Source organism: Esox lucius, chromosome 12, assembly GCF_011004845.1.
Source record: "Esox lucius isolate fEsoLuc1 chromosome 12, fEsoLuc1.pri, whole genome shotgun sequence".
NCBI classification, from domain to species: domain Eukaryota; kingdom Metazoa; phylum Chordata; class Actinopteri; order Esociformes; family Esocidae; genus Esox; species Esox lucius.
Window position 1 is genome coordinate 7405157 of NC_047580.1, and position 17026 is coordinate 7422182.

At 41.3% G+C, this 17026-nt stretch overlaps 1 protein-coding gene across 4 annotated transcripts in view; it reads right to left on the reverse strand.

Moving 5' to 3' along the window:
- LOC105030889 (cadherin-2) overlaps positions 1–17026 on the reverse strand; it is a 56653-nt gene that overhangs the window by 33333 nt on the left and 6294 nt on the right. The window contains exons 9-16 of one of the 4 annotated variants that reach the window (XR_003782657.2): positions 13055–13197; positions 12702–12929; positions 11778–11999; positions 11514–11635; positions 11345–11419; positions 11168–11260; positions 10390–10665; positions 9290–10309 (exon numbers count right to left, since the gene is read on the reverse strand). The exons of 1 other annotated variant lie outside the window; for it this stretch is intronic. Coding sequence is in view for 1 of the 3 variants with exons in the window: in XM_029123893.2 (XP_028979726.2) it covers positions 10456–10665; positions 11168–11260; positions 11345–11419; positions 11514–11635; positions 11778–11999; positions 12702–12929; positions 13055–13197 (1093 nt within the window). In the remaining 2 variants the exon portion in view is untranslated. Of the gene's footprint in view, positions 1–9289; positions 10666–11167; positions 11261–11344; positions 11420–11513; positions 11636–11777; positions 12000–12701; positions 12930–13054; positions 13198–17026 lie in introns of those variants that run through there. 2 more of the 4 variants (XR_003782656.2, XM_029123893.2) reach the window with 2 other exon arrangements.

The window sequence follows — 17026 nt, forward strand, 5'->3', positions numbered from 1 at the left end:
GGGGAATAGACTCTTAGGGGAAAGAACTGAAAAATACTGTAACAAAAGGGGGTATAGGACACCGAGTGGCTCATACCACTCGTACCAAGATGACAGGGTTACAGAGAAAGGTCTGAGGAGATGAGAATAGAATGAAGTGGTACATGGACATTGGTGGAATAATGATGTGTGTTGTATGTTGTTACAGGTTTCCCAGGTTGGCATCGGGTCTTCATTCCCCCAGCGAAGAGGTTCGCGACCCCACCTGAGGACACCTGTTTGAGGAAATTTGGGGGATTGAATTGGACTATGTCAAGGGGTCGCATACGAGCATTCGGGGATAGATAATCCGCTGGAGGAATGGATGATCTCGATGTTCGGCCAGTGGAGAGGTTTGATAATGTCTGTTCTTTTATCTCTATCTACATTTGGTACTTGTGGGTGTTGTTGTATCCCATGCATAAGAGGGCTTGCCATGAGAGTGATCTCTACAGCCATTGAGAAGGCTCCAGGATCGCCATCAGGGATGCTGATGCCTCTACTGGAGCAGCATGACCTGGGAGAACTAGAGCTTGGCGAATAGGGGTGATCTCTCTGGGGAGAGATCAAAAGGGGGAATTGTAGATGTAGTGATTGTATGAGTTAGTGAACTGTTGTAAGCTGTTGTAACCAATGTAGATGTATTGATTGTATAAGTTAGTGAATTGTTATAAGCTGTTGTAACCAATGAAACAAAATATTAAATGTTTGTAATATGAGCTGAAACTGATGGAGCAAGTAGGAGAATAGGAAACCCTGTTCAAGCGGTTGCCGGGGAGAGAAAGATTTAGTATGTCTGTTTTGTGAGAAACAGGTCACAGGTCAGAGACACACACACATAGTCGGACAGACAAGACAGAAACCAGAAGGGGGGGCAAGGGGATACTTGCAGTTATCCTATAAGGAATAAAACTGGGATTGGGCCAATGGTACACACTTAAGTTAACGCCTCTATCTTTTTTGGCGTAGTAGAAGTATAAAAATGATGTTTTGACTGTTGATCCTTAGACATTGTGCGGCGACACGTGTCTCCAGAAGCTTCTGTAATAAATGGACATATAATACGGTAATTGACCTGACTCCTGGTGTTTTATTCTCCTTTCCAACAAACCAACTCGGGGAAGTGTTAGACTTCAACAACAGCATGCTGTCATTGAGTAAAAAGGGGGCAACATTAAAAACTAAGGGTAGTGACTTTTGAACAGGGGTCAGTTCAATTTTTCCTTGTTGCCATGTTTTTGCACCCACGACTGCCTGGCAATTCACGTCTCCAACACCATCGTTAAGTTTGCAGACGTCACCACCATCATAGGCCTGATCTCTGACAATGATGAGTCAGCCTATTGAGATGAGGTAAGGTCACTGACTTTGTGGTGTCAGGATAACAACCTCCAACTCAATATCAGCAAAACGAAGGAGATGACCACGCCCCCATACACATTAATGGGTCTGCAGTAGAGAGAGTTCACAACATCAGGTTCCTCAGGTTCAACATCAGTGATGACTTGACCTGGTCTCATCACATTAATGTTGTGGTGAAGGAGGCCAGGAAACGTCTCTTCTTCCTACATCGATTAAGGAGATTTGGCATGGATTCCAAGATACTCACCAACTTCAACAGATGCACAATCAAGAGTATCCTGACTGGCTGTGTCACTGCCTGGTATGGCAGCTGCACCACCCTTGACCGCAAAGCACTTCAGAGGGTGTTTAAAACAGCAGAGAGTATCACAAGGTCTGACCTGCCATCCCTGCATGTTCTCTACACAGAGAGGAGGAGCAAACGGATCATCACAGATCCCAGCCACCCATGCCACGGACTGTGTACCAAGCTGCCGTCAGGGAGAAGGTACAGGAGTATTCAGTCCTTAACAAACAGGCTACGGGACAGCTTCTTTCCATAGGCTGTAAGGCTGGTCAACTCGGGAACCCATCTTCCCTTCCATCCATAGTCCATGCACACCTGTCACTTTATATCATGCACACCTGTCACTTTATATCATGCACACCTGTCACGTTCTATCATGCACATCTGCAACTTATATCATGCACACTGGTCACTTGTACATTGCACTACGGTTGTATAGTTGTATAGTTATTATTACTGATGTGTGTTTTTGTATAGTGTTATTACTGATTGATTGTGTTATCTTGTTTTTTTTATTATAATTACTGTTACTGTTTAACTTTATCTGCACTGTCGGGAGTAGGAAAACCAAGCATTTCTTTGCCGTAACTTGTTATATAACTTGTTATACAAATAAACCATTGGAACTTTTGTTTTATGATTGTGCAATTTTGTTATGACCTACAGTTGAATATGAATCCCATAGGAAATAAAAGATGTGTTTTTCTTTACAACTGGTACATACAGCTCCGGAAAGAATTAATAGACCACTGCACCTTTTTCTATCCCTTCCAAAATAGTTGAAAAGGAAAGTTTTGAGTGAGGAACAGATGCATTCAATTTGTAGTGGTCTCTTAATTTTAACCCCTTCTGTTCCTCACTGAAAACCTTCCTTTTCAGATTTTTTGAAAGGAAAGAAAAAGGCACAGTGGTCTCTTAAATTTTTCCAGAGCTGTATATTACCAATTCTCCAAGGGTATGCAAACTTTTGAGCACAACTGTATATTTCAGATTGTTGATGAAAAAGGGGTGTGCTGTCATATGAACAATTTATGAAAACACATGACTTTCCCATACCCATTAAAGAATTTGATTATGTAACTAAAGTCATTCCAGCTTGTCTACTACACTTATGCTTTTATAAGGTCTATCCTCAAATGCCATGTATACAATTTTACTGTATTGATATTTTAGATTAAAAAAAATATAATAAAGAAAGTGATAAACACATTTGTATAATTTTCCATAACAAAAACAAAATAATTCCCTGAGGCACATTTTACTGAAGATTTTTATTATGGACATCAACTGGAAGAAAACATGGTTATTACCATTTAAATTTTGTATTACAAACAAAGGTCAGAGAAGGTCAGAGTCCACTTTGAAATACTGCATATGATTTACACTGTGAACTCTTTTATTGCTAAATGTCTAAACACTGATAATAAATACACCTTCTGTAAACAGGAAGTAGAAACAATGTTGCACCTATTTTTTGATTGAGAGATGGGTTTCTGGCACAACTTTCTAGCAGATTATTATTTTGGATTTGTAAAAGCCAAAAATTCCTTTACTCTAAAATAAATTATATTTTATTAGCATGAAAACTATTGTAACCTCAAGTATGTTGTTAATTTTTTAATTCCTATGGCTAAATTCTATATTCATAAACAAAATTTCTAATTTACATTTATATCTATTTCTTATAGGAATAAGCTATTTTATGAAATCTACTCGAAATCTACTAAAATATTTGGAGAAAATGCCTGAATGTCCTTATACCTTATCTTATGTATGCAACCTCAAAGACTGTTACATTTTGCAGCAATATATCTAATACTATGTTTCCTATATACTTTTAATTTTTTATTTTGTTTGTGTTTTAGTTGTGTTTATTTAGTAATTGTGACCCTGTATGTACCGTATGTTTCTTACATGCCTTACATTGTTCCTATTGTTCAGTTATTTCCTTAATCTTGTCCTCTGTAAATCTTTTGAATAATAAAACATTGTGCAGTAAAAAACAATACTACAAGATGGGACATATACCTTTTCTACCTTATGACCGTATTGATGTGGTGTGATTTTGTAAAGTGGTTATGGCAAGATAACTTGGGAACATTATACAATTACTTTAAAAATATAACTGAAATGAAACACATAGCTTTCTGAATTGTGGGATTTGATCACTGGGAGAATTTGACAGAAATGTGTTCTATTTTTGTTCTCCGTTCTTCGCTGTTGAAGTAGAGATAAGAAAATAAGCAAGGCGTTGAAAGGCTCGGCGTGTGTCGAGACTTTGCAGGGACCTTGCATGACTTCCCCCAGACTTGTGAAGGCTTTGTCGTCATGGTCTGGTTGTTCGGCTGAGAGACCTTACAGAAACCGGTATATAGCTACGTAATACCTTGTTACACAAACCAGAATGGGGAGGGATGTGCTTCTACGGTAGTTAGGATTTCAGATGCGGTCATGCAGTTCTTCGTCATTTCACAAGAAATTCTGAGGAAGTGACACTACACTTTCTAGCAATTGTGTACTGAAATGGGACATTCTTATTCCAAATTAGGTGTCGAATGTTTTCCATTTTAACTTTCTCCACCCATACTAATCACCCAGGAAGAAACTGACAAATAAATAGTATGTTTGTCGTAACGTCTGGTCGGGTGTAAAACAAGTTCAAAAAATAAGATTAAGTTTGATTCGCAATAGGACCATCAGCACGAAAAACAACCTAATTGATAACAATAATAATCATAATAAGGGGCAATATAAAGTAAGATGAAGATTTCTTATTTCTGTAGTTCATGCGTTTGTAATGTTTGAATTACGTTTGTGTATGTAATGCGCTAGACAAAAAGCTTTGAATTGCTGTTCCACTGCGGTAAGTGCTGTTCCACTTGCCCATATTCAAGATTCGTAATTTGATCGTCAGTACCTCATTAACAAAACCTGCCAGATCGAAACATATTACATTTTCCAAATCTGCTTACGACTGCAAATTACGACTGCAAATTCTTAAGAAGCAACACCCCTTTGGTTTTCCATTTCGGTTTCATAGTCGAAAAAAACGTGAACAACTGCTTTACTACGATGTGAGGTTTAAGGAACCGTCTTAAAAGTGCGTCATTGTCTGGTCATGTTTATGAAAAACGTTAGTGGCTAATGTAATATGTCAATAGCTCGTATCAAAATAACCAACCAATATAGCTTCATGGACAAATGCTCTACCATCAGCAGCCTTTAGTTTAATAGTTTTCTAAATTAGGACATTTTTAATAGTTTTTAAAACAGTTTTCCATCAAAAATGCTCTTGGACCCAATACCTTTTATTAAATCAAAATAAATAACCGAAATAGCTTCAGGTACAGCTACCATCAACTTCCATTAGTTTCACAACTAATTAGGAAATTATTACTACTTTTTAAATCAATATAAAATATAAAATAGCTCAGACTCAATGTATCTTTTAGCAAAATGCCCAACTGAAATAGCTTCAGGGACAGCTGGTCTACCATCACCATATTCTGCACGAATATAAAGGTAACTTCACCTCAGTAGCCTATGCCTCACACATGGCTATAGTATCGAGGTTACTTGGAGATCATAAATGGTCGCTGGTTGGCATCTTGATCAGTGAAGGTATAAATAAACCAGTGGTTGTAAGTGGAACGATTACCCTAATAACTGCAGTTTGCTCTTTTTAGGACCTCTGCTCTGGGACGCTAAAGAGGAGGCCTATGCTATTCCGCGCAGATTTTTTCACGGAGAATGATGAATGGTTAATTGGCGGTTTTAGGCTATAATTTATGCTGATCTGTCTACATATAGGTTGATGATTGACACACATAAAAGGTTGATGATTGACACACATCGGGTGTGTCCTATGAAAATAAGGTTCATGGTTGTAGACATATCCAACTGATCAATCTGCGATGACGTCAACACTTGTTTTAAAGAGGTGCGACAGTTTCATCACCCTTGGAGATGATTGCAAGTCTTTCCATACGCTTGAATCTGAGAATTTCTGAGAAGGTTTTGTAAATGAGGGCCATTGTTTCACTGTTATGGTTTCAGCCCTTTTCTTACATCAGTGGGTGGGGCAGATAGGAAAGGAGTATTGGTATGTTGGCTAATTGAGAAGACAAGATAGGTCCTGTCAGTTTATAAATAAACACAGTATCCTCAAATGTCAACTTGACACATAAGTACAGTTCTGTTTTTACCGAAGCCACAAGAAATGATCCCCAGAGTTTTCTCAGAGGACCCTGATGGGAAGCTCCAAGAATGGCAAAAATGACAAGGCCATGTATTGTGTCAGAAGGGTTTGGTCTTGAGTCAGGTAATACCGTAGAAAATGGGTGCTTGAAAAGACATGATGTCCTGATCTATGCCTTTGGTGCACATGGACTGCTGCAGCATTGGTTTTGATCCAGTCCACGGCATCAGCAAAAATAAATCTCTCCTTTATCTTTCAACACTTTCTGATCCGATAAATGGTTACATGCTGTCACAAACGGTGGTGTAGTGCAGTGTTGCATGGACAAGGAACCAGGTGCAGGCAGAGGTAGTCGGTGTGGATTCTTTAATTGATAAGAAATAAACAAACACCGAGCACAAAACACACAAAGTAAAGGGCTGACTAAAGCAGCAAAAAACGACAATATGAAATAACACCAGTACTTACAATAACGGCAACATACACGACATCCAAACATGACAAGCACAATGAGCCACAATGTGGGGAGCAGAGGGGAAACATACATACACATACAAATTAGCTAGATTGGGACCTGGTGTGGAAGATTGGAAACATGTGACAGTCCGGGATGTGTTCGTGAGATATGGAAACTGAGAAACTATGGCACGGTGTCGCTGCTGCTCACCGCACCATGACACATGCCTGGAAATATGTCTTTATATTTTAAATTTGACCCCCATCAGTGTTTTACATTAATAATGAACTGATTATTTATCTACAGTAATGTCATTTACATGTTTCTAAAGGAGGGGATCACGTGCCATAAGAAAAAAGCACTTTGTTATGCAATTGCTGTGAAGGACAGACTTAGCAAATAATCTGTTTGAAATATCTTTTTAAACACAGTAGGGCAGAGACATGGCATACTCCACACTATTTCCCCCTTTTCATTTTAATAAAGACAAACCTAAAAATACATATATTTGCATGCAACAATGGTACGGGGTTCTCCTATACGGCAGGGATAGGGAAATGGGTCACCAGTTACAAGCTGGAATGGTCAGACACTGTGACACTAAGTTTTTATATGGATTCTTTATACCCTAGTGAATTATTTTCGAATGCCATGTTCCACCTCACTACGTCTAGTTTTTCTGTTATAAGGCAATTTGCATAGCTGAATTTGGCTTACAGTGTATTGAACCAGAGCCAATGGAGTGGGTGGCTAAGAAAGTGCTGCTAGCTATACTCTCTAATTTCCTCCTTGGAATCGACACTATCTACGGATTCTTTAAACTCTACTGAATAATTCTCAAGTGCCATGTTCCACTTCACAAGAAATTCAACACTACTGTTGTTTGCTCCTTGGGGTATAGACCTACGTTCGCCTAGATTCTGTTGTTCAATGGACTTACATTAACCACCTTTTTACTAAGGTAATGTTTTCAAGATGGCTGTTTACAAACCAACAAGTTTTAGAACAGATATTTGAAAGCGATTAAGACGCTGAAGGAGATTCTGTCCAGGACCACTATATACAGGCTTAGAGAATGATTATTTGCCAGGCCCAGATGGAGGGCTCGCCGGCGAGCGCCTGGTGGCCGGGTTTGCAACGGAGCCCGGTTGGGCATAACCCTAAAAAGCAACGTGGCACCCCCCTCTCCATCCTATGGGCCCACCACTCATGGGAGGAACCGCTGGGGTCGGGTGCGCTGCCATATGGGTGGCAGTGAAGGCCAGGGGCCTCGACGGACCAGACCCGGGCGGGAGGGGCTGGCTCTGGGGACGTGGAACGTCACCTCTCTGTGGGAGAAGGAGCCGGAACTTGTGAGGGAGGTGGAGCGCTATCAGTTAGATCTGGTGGGGCTTACATCCACACACAGTCTCAGTTCTGGAACCGTACTCCTGGATAGGGGATGGACTTTATTCTTCTCTGGAGTTGCCCAGGGTGTGAGGCGCCGGGCAGGGGTTGGGATACTCACAAGCCCCCGGCTGAGTGCCGCTATGTTGGAGTTTACCCCAGTGGATGAGAGGGTCGCCTCCCTACGCCTACAGGTTATGGGGGGGAATCTCTGAATGAATGTTCTGCTGGGGGACTTCTACGCACACGTGGGCAATGATGGAGACACCTGGAGAGGCGTGATAGGGAGGAAAGGCCTCCCTGATCTGAACTCAAGTGGTCGTTTGTTGTTAAAGTTCTGTGCTAGTCATGGATTATCTATAACGAACTGGGAACGTCTGGAGGAGGTCCCCGTCTTCAACTCATACCTCCGGCTGAGCTTTTCTGGCATCCCTGTGGAGGGATTGAAGAGGAACAATGCGGATTCCGTCCTGGTCGCGGAACAACCAACCAGCTCTTTACTCTTGCAAGGATCCTAGAGGGGGCCTGGGAATATGCCCATCCAGTCTACATGTGTTTTGTGGATTTGGAGAAGGCGTATGACCGGGTCCCCCGGGAGATACTGTGGGAGGTGCTGCGGGAGTATGGGGTGAGGAGGTCCCTTCTGAGGGCTATCCAATCCCTGTATGTCCAAAGTGAGAGCTGTGTTCGGGTTCTCGGTAGTAAGTCAGACTCGTTCCAGGTGGGGGTTGGCCTCCGCCAGGGCTGCGCTTTGTCACCAATCCTGTTTGTAACTTTTATGGACAGGATATCGAGGCATAGTCGGATTGGGGAGGGGTTGCAGTTTGGTGGGCTGGGGATCTCATTGCTGGTTTTTGCGGATGATGTGGTCCTGATGGCATCATCGGTCTGTGACCTTCACCACTCACTGGACCGGTTCGCAGCCGAGTGCGAAGCGGTTGGGATGAGGATTAGCACCTCTAAATCTGAGGCCATGGTTCTCAGCAGAACCTTGGCCTCCGGGTAGGGAATGAGGCGTTACCCCAAGTAAAGGAGTTCAAGTATCTCACGGTCTTGTTCGCGAGGCAGGGGACAATGGAGCGGGAGATTGGCCGGAGAATCAGAGCAGCGGGGGCAGTATTGCATTCGCTTTACCGCACCGTTGTGACGAAAAGAGAGCTGAGCCGGAAGGCAAAGCTCTCGATATACCGGTCAATTTTTGTTCCTACCCTCACCTATGGTCATGAAGGCTGGGCCATGACCGAAAAAACAAGATCGCGAGTACAAGCGGCTGAAATGGGTTTTCTCAGAAGGGTGGCAGGCTTCTCCCTTAGGGATAGGGTGAGAAGCTCAGCCATCCGTGAGGAACTCGGAGTAGAGTCGCTGCTCTTTGCATCGAAATGAGCCAGTTGAGGTGGTTCAGGCATCTGGTAAGGATGCCCCCAGGACGTCTCCCTAGGGAGGTGTTCCATGCACGTCCAGCTGGGAGGAGACCTCAGGGTAGGCCCAGGACTAGGTGGAGAGATTATATTTCGACACTGGCCTGGGAACGCCTCGGGATCCCCCAGTCAGAGCTGGCAAATGTGGCTCGGGAAAGGGAAGTTTGGGGTCCCCTGCTGGAGCTGCTGCCCCCGCGACCCGATACCGGATAAGCGGATGAAGATGAGATGATGAGATGAGATGTAGTTTTTGAGATGAGAAGTGTTTTTTCTGCAAACCCCAATACAGGAATATTCATGGTTATTGGAAAGTAGTTAGTAGCTTACTGTTCTGATAACAAGATGTATGTACAACATCCCTTACTGCCCTCTGTTGGCTCTTTGGTGTTAATACAACACTGCAGCTATCAAGTTTGGAAATATTGTTTGATTTCAGTGTTAGGGTAAATAACCTTTTTCTAGCATCCCAAAAAATTTACATTGTTGTATTATTTGTATTGATTAGTTTGACCCCAAAACACTGTTATGGTGAGTAAAGGCATGGGGGAACTAAAATATGTAATTGAAACACACTGTAACTTCATTATGGTTTACCATTATTTTTATCACAAAAAATTGCATATTACATTTTGTTTTGCCTTTTCAACACATATAATGTCATAAGTGTCTCAGGAGTCTGTTGTGATGTATTCTTAATTTTAGCTGAGAGTGTGGTGATTTCAGAAACAAAACACCATGATATTTATTACAGAAATGCCTGTAGAACCCTAAATGTCATAGTAAAATACTGCCAAAAATCCCTTCAAACAAATGTTCTGTCACAATGAAAATACAAAATTGGGGAATTCCAATTCAGTGTGTTAGATGCCAAATGCATTTTTGTGATAAAAGTCAGTCACAGGTTTTAAAATTTAACAGTGTGAGAAAAAAAAAGTTTCACATTTCGATTATTCAGTGATATCAGCCGAATCCCGTAGACCCCAAACATTTTTGTCAGGTACAGCCCAATGTAATGAGGGACAAACAGACATGAGTATTATTTCAGTATGACCGTTAAAGTCATTTAAGATGATATCCTCACCTTAGATGATATGCTATAGTGAGTTGTGTGGCTGGCCTTCACCAGCATCGGGGTGGCGACTGCCTCGTGGCATCCAGATATTAGTTGTTCGGGAGAACAAGAGCTACAGACAGATACCACAGTCATCAGATGGGAGACAAATTATTTCAGTTGATCACCCATGAAATTGGCCAGTCACTTAACCTGTTATACAGGTGCCAACTAGCCAGTCCTAGCAGAGCTTCTTGGCCTGGGGAGAATGAAGTGGGCTCAGAATGTGCTGAGGTCCGGAATTTTGCAGATAGAGGCCAGGTTGTTGAACCTGGGGCCCAAGTAGAGGAGTGTGTCCTGGTCGAAGGGGGTGTCAGGGATGGAGATTGCGTCAAGTTGGTGGTCTGTTTCTAGGTCCCCTTCTTCAGCATAAGGGTGGGGGGCATAGTCTCCTAGCTCTTCTCCTGGAACCTGCATCGAGTGCATCTTCTGAAGACAGTTGGATGGAGGGATGTTCATGAAGGAAGAGTGTTGATAACACAGTTAATCAGCAATCGAACAAACTGTAGACCAAACAGCAAATCAATATGAAAGTTTTCTTTAAAAATAAATTTAACTATTAATTACAGCTGTGTTTGAGTAATCACATTACTGAGTAAAAGCATCAACTGTCTTTCTGTCTTAACATAATTCTCTTTTTGACATGAGGAGTGTCTTTTCATGTATCTTGAACAGTTTATGGACCACTTTTGAATAATAAACATATTATACAAAACTATATAGACACACACACACATACACACACACACACACACACAGAAAGAACCGTACATCAGTAAAATGAGTCTCAGAAAAATGTTTGATTGAAATATTAAAATTTAAATACCTGCCCAGAGCCACTGCTGATGATTTTTGTGGAAGATTTAAAAATGTTATTGTAGTAATGTGCCACAACATTGAATTGACATGTTATTAGAGTCCTATAACCTACCTGTCGCAGACATGTTCCTCGTTGAAATGAGGAATGCCGTGTATTTCTGTTGACATCATACTCTGATGGTACTTGCCAAGATGGTGGAAAAGCCTAGGAAAATATATTCACATTTTAAATGTCTTAACAACTCCCAGTGTGAAACTCATTTTGACTGAATATTAGAGGTTTCCTAACCGATGACGTTTGGTTATGTTCATAAGTAACTTTGGTGTCCACTTTGTTGTCCACTTGTGTGATAGTAGTAGGCACCTAGGATCAAAGACAGCATATATTGTATGATGGGGGAAAAGCATAAGACCAGAGAATAACATGGAATTGTAGTGAATGTGATGTCTGTGGTTACCATGCAATCAGTTCCTGGAGCCTCAATGTTAAATTTGATGAGATGTTCAGCAGAGTCTTCATTTATTGGGATCGGCATTAGTTTGCTCTTACAGGTCATCAGGAAGGCCAACAGTAGAATACCTACAAGAGATTAGATACAAGTCATCCTCTGTGGTAACTGGTTCTGTGAAATTTGTATTTGGTGGGACTTGACACTAGGTGGCGATGTAGGCCAGTTTGTATATTCCCCTGAACAAGACTTGAAGGATAGTGTGGGGTCTACCTAGTAATAGCAGAATGGCAGCCATGAAAATCACTACAGCGCTCACTCCAATGTTGGCTCCACTGGACCTTTGCATACTGCATTGATACGTGCCAACGCATGCACACACAGTGATTGTCAGGTTGTGGCGCACACCCTGATCCTGCTGGTCAAACACCTCTAGCACCAACTGATGGTGACCTGCATACACTGTGTTCTCTTTCACCAGGGTCACTGTGTAGCCTGTAGTAAGAAAAAAAGAAAACCACATTAGTTTAGCTACTTGGTAATCCAAGAGAGTATTGAGTTGTAGGTACAATAGTATGTATCTACAGGTGCATCTCAAATAAAAGTATGGCTCAGTGGCGTAGTGGTTAAAGACAGAGCCTTTCACGTGGGTTACCTGGGTTTGACTCCTGGGAGGGCAACAATGATCAACACATATTGCGGTCTGGCTGAACTAGGCTTGCCTGGTTTCTTGTTTATTATAATATTTTGAGATACTGGAGCTGTAATCATCAAGACTCACCACAAAAAAGGCTTGAAATATTTCACTTTGTGTAATGAATCTAGAATATATGAAGGTGTCACATTTTTATTAGAATTACAGAAAAAAAATTACTTCTCCACAATATTCAAATTTTTTGAGATGCACCTGTAGAGGGTCCAAGAGCCCATAAGGCAGGGGTCTCCAAACCATTCCACGGAGGGCCATGTGTCTGCTGGTTTTTGGTTTTTCCTATAAATTGGTTCCCAGTTCACACCTAAGAAACCAGGTGAGGGTAGAAACGAACCAATTAGTAACCTAATTAGTCAATCAAATACAAGGAGAGAGCGAAAACCTGCAGACACTCGGCCCTCCGTGGAATAGTTTGGAGACCCCTGCCATAAGGGATGAAGTATGAGGAATGAGAGGCCAGATGTTTATCAGGAAGAAATCCTCACCATGGTTGGGGTTAATACTCCACTTGCCCTTGACATCATCCCCCAGGAGCTGAAATCTGAAGGGTCCACTGTAGGGATCTTTATCCAGGTCGTAGGCTGTGATGTTGACCTTTGAGGGTTCATCTGACAGACACATGCCCATAGTGGTCATCTCCAACTGTGGAAGGTTGTCGTTCCGGTCCTTTAGGTGGATGTTGAGCGTTCCGGTTCCAGTCATGGGCGGCTTGCCTGGCATTCAGAGAAACTGTCATCTGCCACATAATGATGGTTCTCTGGATGATCTTAAGATACAGTGGTTTTTAATGGATATTAGTTTATTTGACTATATTAGAGCAGTACTTTATGGTTCTTACCATCATCAACGGCAAACACTGTCACTTGATAGACATCATTCTTCACGTAAGGAGACTCTCGATCTAAGATTTTAGTAGTGGTTATTTTACCAGTCTTTGCGTCTACTGCCACCCATTGGGCTGGGTCATTTCCTTTCATGTACCTGCAACACATGATTTAGGACTGTTAGCTTGATGTTTGGCTGAGAGTTGTTTCCATCCTTACAACTACCTGTATTATACTTTTTAAATGTTGTTCATGTCATTTAAATCCATCTACATCACTTCACAGGTGCCATCCCCTACACTGCAATGGTGGCAGCTTTCCTTAAAAGCTGCCACAGCTATAATGCTGACCCTATTCTTTACCAGTACAGTTACCACAGCAACAAAAAGACCGGCTTTTATTACATCAATTTTAAATACAGAGCCTGTGGGTGTGTACATTTGTGTATAACATTTTTTATTAGGTACACCACCAAACAAAGGTGGCTGTGGTTAGATTTTTAAAGCAGGCAGATAGACTAAGAAATTCAGTTATTGCTGGATTAAACATTGCAATGGACAAAGAAGGCTTTTTTAGGTGAGTGCCAGAATAGTTATTTTATTTAGATTTTTAAATATCACTTGTCAAGTGCCATCCCCTAAACTGCGATGGTGGCCATGAGTCAGGTAGTTTGCCTTAAAAGCTGCCACAGCTATAATGCTGACCCTATTCTATACCAGTACAGTTACCACAGCAACAAAAAGACAGGCCTTTATTACACCAATCTCAGCAGAGTTTGTGGGTATGTACATTTGTGTATAAAAATGTTTATTAGGTACACCATCCAACAAAGTGGCTGTGGTTTGATTTTTAAATATAACGATATAACAAATAATCTATTACGATCATACGTGTTACGAGGGTGGGCCGCAAGTGGGCCCAAGCGCACGACACCAGGCACAATCAGAGAAACAAAAAGGGAGTTTTAATGGTGGCTGGTATGGAAGGGTTGGGGCAGGGTAGGTGGGTAGGTAGGGCGAGGCAGACAGGACAGCGGGTAGGCAGAGCAGTTGGATGACAGGCGGGCAGGTGGAGGTGTTTGGAGGCTGGGTAAGGTGGATATTGGTAACGGGGAATAAACAGGGTTAGTTGGAAGGAACAACTAAACTGGGTGCTCAAACTATGATTTGGAGCGGCTGGGAACGTTACTACCTAGTAGTGAATAACAACGATCTAGCGCCGGACAGACGGAAACCAGGGTATATATAGGCAGGCTGATGAGGGAATGAATAGCAGGTGTGGAGACTTGAGGGACAGACTACTATGATGTGGAGGGCGTGACAATAAGCATTTGGTAAAATACAGCTCTTTAAAAAATTTAGAGACCACTGCACCTTTTTCTTTCCTTTCCCAAAAATGTTAAAGGAAAGTTTTGACTGAGGAACAGTAGTGTTAAATTTGCAGCAGTCTCTTCTGTAGCGCACTCAAAACCTTCCTTTTCAAATTTTATGGAAAGGTGCAACTGTCTCTTAATTTTTTAAGAGACAGGAGGTGTAAGTCTAAATTACGTAATGCAAGTTTGTGTGCTATCAGGGGTGTAACCTTTGTATAAATGTAACAATACGCTGTAATCTGCTGATGGCAGATAACGCAAATTCTTGTGCTGCTGTTGAAATTAATGACATTGATGCAGGGTATCTGAAAAGTACTGAGTTGATCCAAGCGCTGGTGTGGGAGGATTGACATACTGGGGTGGTGCAGTAAACCGTTTTGGGAACTGTAAGTGGAGAATCACTCTGTAGGGTGGAGAGTCCTCCTGGTTAGAGAATTGTAACAATGTGACTAATTTTCTGTGATCTGTGAACGTACATATACTGTATGTTTTGTTTGTTTTTAATCATTGAAACTAATCTGTATATGTAAACTTGTATACACAGGGCCCAGCTGTAAAAGAGACCTGGGTTTCAGTCTATGTTCTCTTTTGAAATAAAGGTTTAATAATAATAATGCCGGCCATAAACAAGGAGTTGAAGAATCTCTAACGTAACGTCACAAAGGAAACTAAAAAGGATTTCAAACTCAAAGTACCGAGCTGAGAGGAGTGGAGACATGGCACAGACAACAGGAGGAACAAAATCTGGGGGTTGGTGGGGTGCTGCTCCAGTCATCAACAAAACAGCAACGATTTCCAGGAAAAGCTCCTGAGGAAGCTGAGGGAAAAGGTGCCCCAAATTTTTCATTTTCATCATTTGTATCTCTACCGACAGACACAGATCTTCAAATCCAGAGGGCACAAAGGGCCCTTGTTGAAAAGCCAAGCATGGGTCTACCCCATAGGTCTGTTGCCTACTTTTTTCAGTACAACATCAAGTAAGTGTCTTGAGGAATGTCTGGCAGTAAAGGATTATAGTGCATGGAACATTCCTGCTGTAGGTTGACCATGCATGCACTCACTGAGTGATTCAGAGATGCGTAAAGCCATGTCAGAGTAGCGGGAGGCTATATTTACAGCAGATGGAGACAATGCCCCGCCCTGATGAGCACTTTCTATCCCCAGGCCAAATCACCTGCGGTGAATCGGCCTCAATACACCAGCAGATCTTCAAAACTTTTGTTATGTCTCCTGGGTAACAATTCTGGAAAGAGACGGGTATATTGGAGAGACCAAACTACTCTGGTTAAACAAATGTGACCACTTTTGGTATTTACTTTATGACGACGTTTTGTTACATTTGAAGTCATGTTTGTGACCTTTACAAATACTCGCAAGAAGGGCACCTTTTTATTTCCTAAAGCAATACAGTTTCTCATTTTTGGCATGGATTTTAGTAATTTTGGATGTCACAAAATTAACAAACACCCACACCTCATTTGCAGATTTGTTACACTGGCTGTTGTTTAGGGATAATAGATGACACTGTTTGTAGAGCTCAGTGTCTATTAGGCCCTTCAAAATAAACTGATTTACAGACTTTTTACAGCTACTGCCTGGTGTAAATTCTGAATGTTAAATATAAACTATACTGTATACCTTGTTATTTTGGATTATTTCCAAAATATTTAAAAAGGTCAGACTGGGTCTGATTAAGGAGCAAACTGGATTCATTAAATGTATTCATACACTGGACAATATCAGAGAGACTGACATTTGAGTGGGTGAATTATATATTTTTTTATATAAAAGAAACTTGAGAGCTTTGATTTATAGAGCCAGTTCTGAGCTAAACGGCATATACAATTAAATACCAATTAATTAAACCTAATCAAACCTCAAACGGGACACACTACAAGCTAGCATCAAAGACACCTTATGCACATATTGTATTTAAACATTCCAAACACCCAGTTTGAAGACCACTAGTACAAAGACTAACAAAACCTGTAAGGTGTTGGAGGGTTGTAAACACTGGGGCTATATTGTGATCAAAAATTTTATCTAAAGGTAACATTTTTAAATCACCTCATTATGGTGAAATGAGTGGAGGAATATAATCTATTCTTTAACAGGCATGCCAATCCAAACTCCTGTTGGGAGACAGGGAATTATTTAAGACAACACACAATAATGACATTCATGTTATATATTCAGTTTGAAATGCTCTAGAAACAGGACATAGATAACGGAATTAGTATAATGAGCTGGTGTGCGTGTTATTATGAATTTAAACCAAGCAAATTCGATCTAATGTTTAAATGGTGGGTGAAATCTGTTATAACGGCATTGTGTACTATTATTGAGAAAGGTAGACATTTTGTACTTTTATTAGGACCAAAATGCAACCTACTCTGCATTTGGAGAATTTTCAGAACCAAGATATTCCATGTTTTAGTTGTGTTATTTGAAAATGGATTGACACACCCATCTAAACTCCATAGTGAAAAGCAGAAATACGTTTTTAGAAAAAAATGAAATACATTTAAATAAGCAGGCTTTTTTCTGTCTTCACTTTGCTTCTGACTAGTCCCCCAGTCCCTGATGCAGAACAATCGAAACACTGCATTATGCT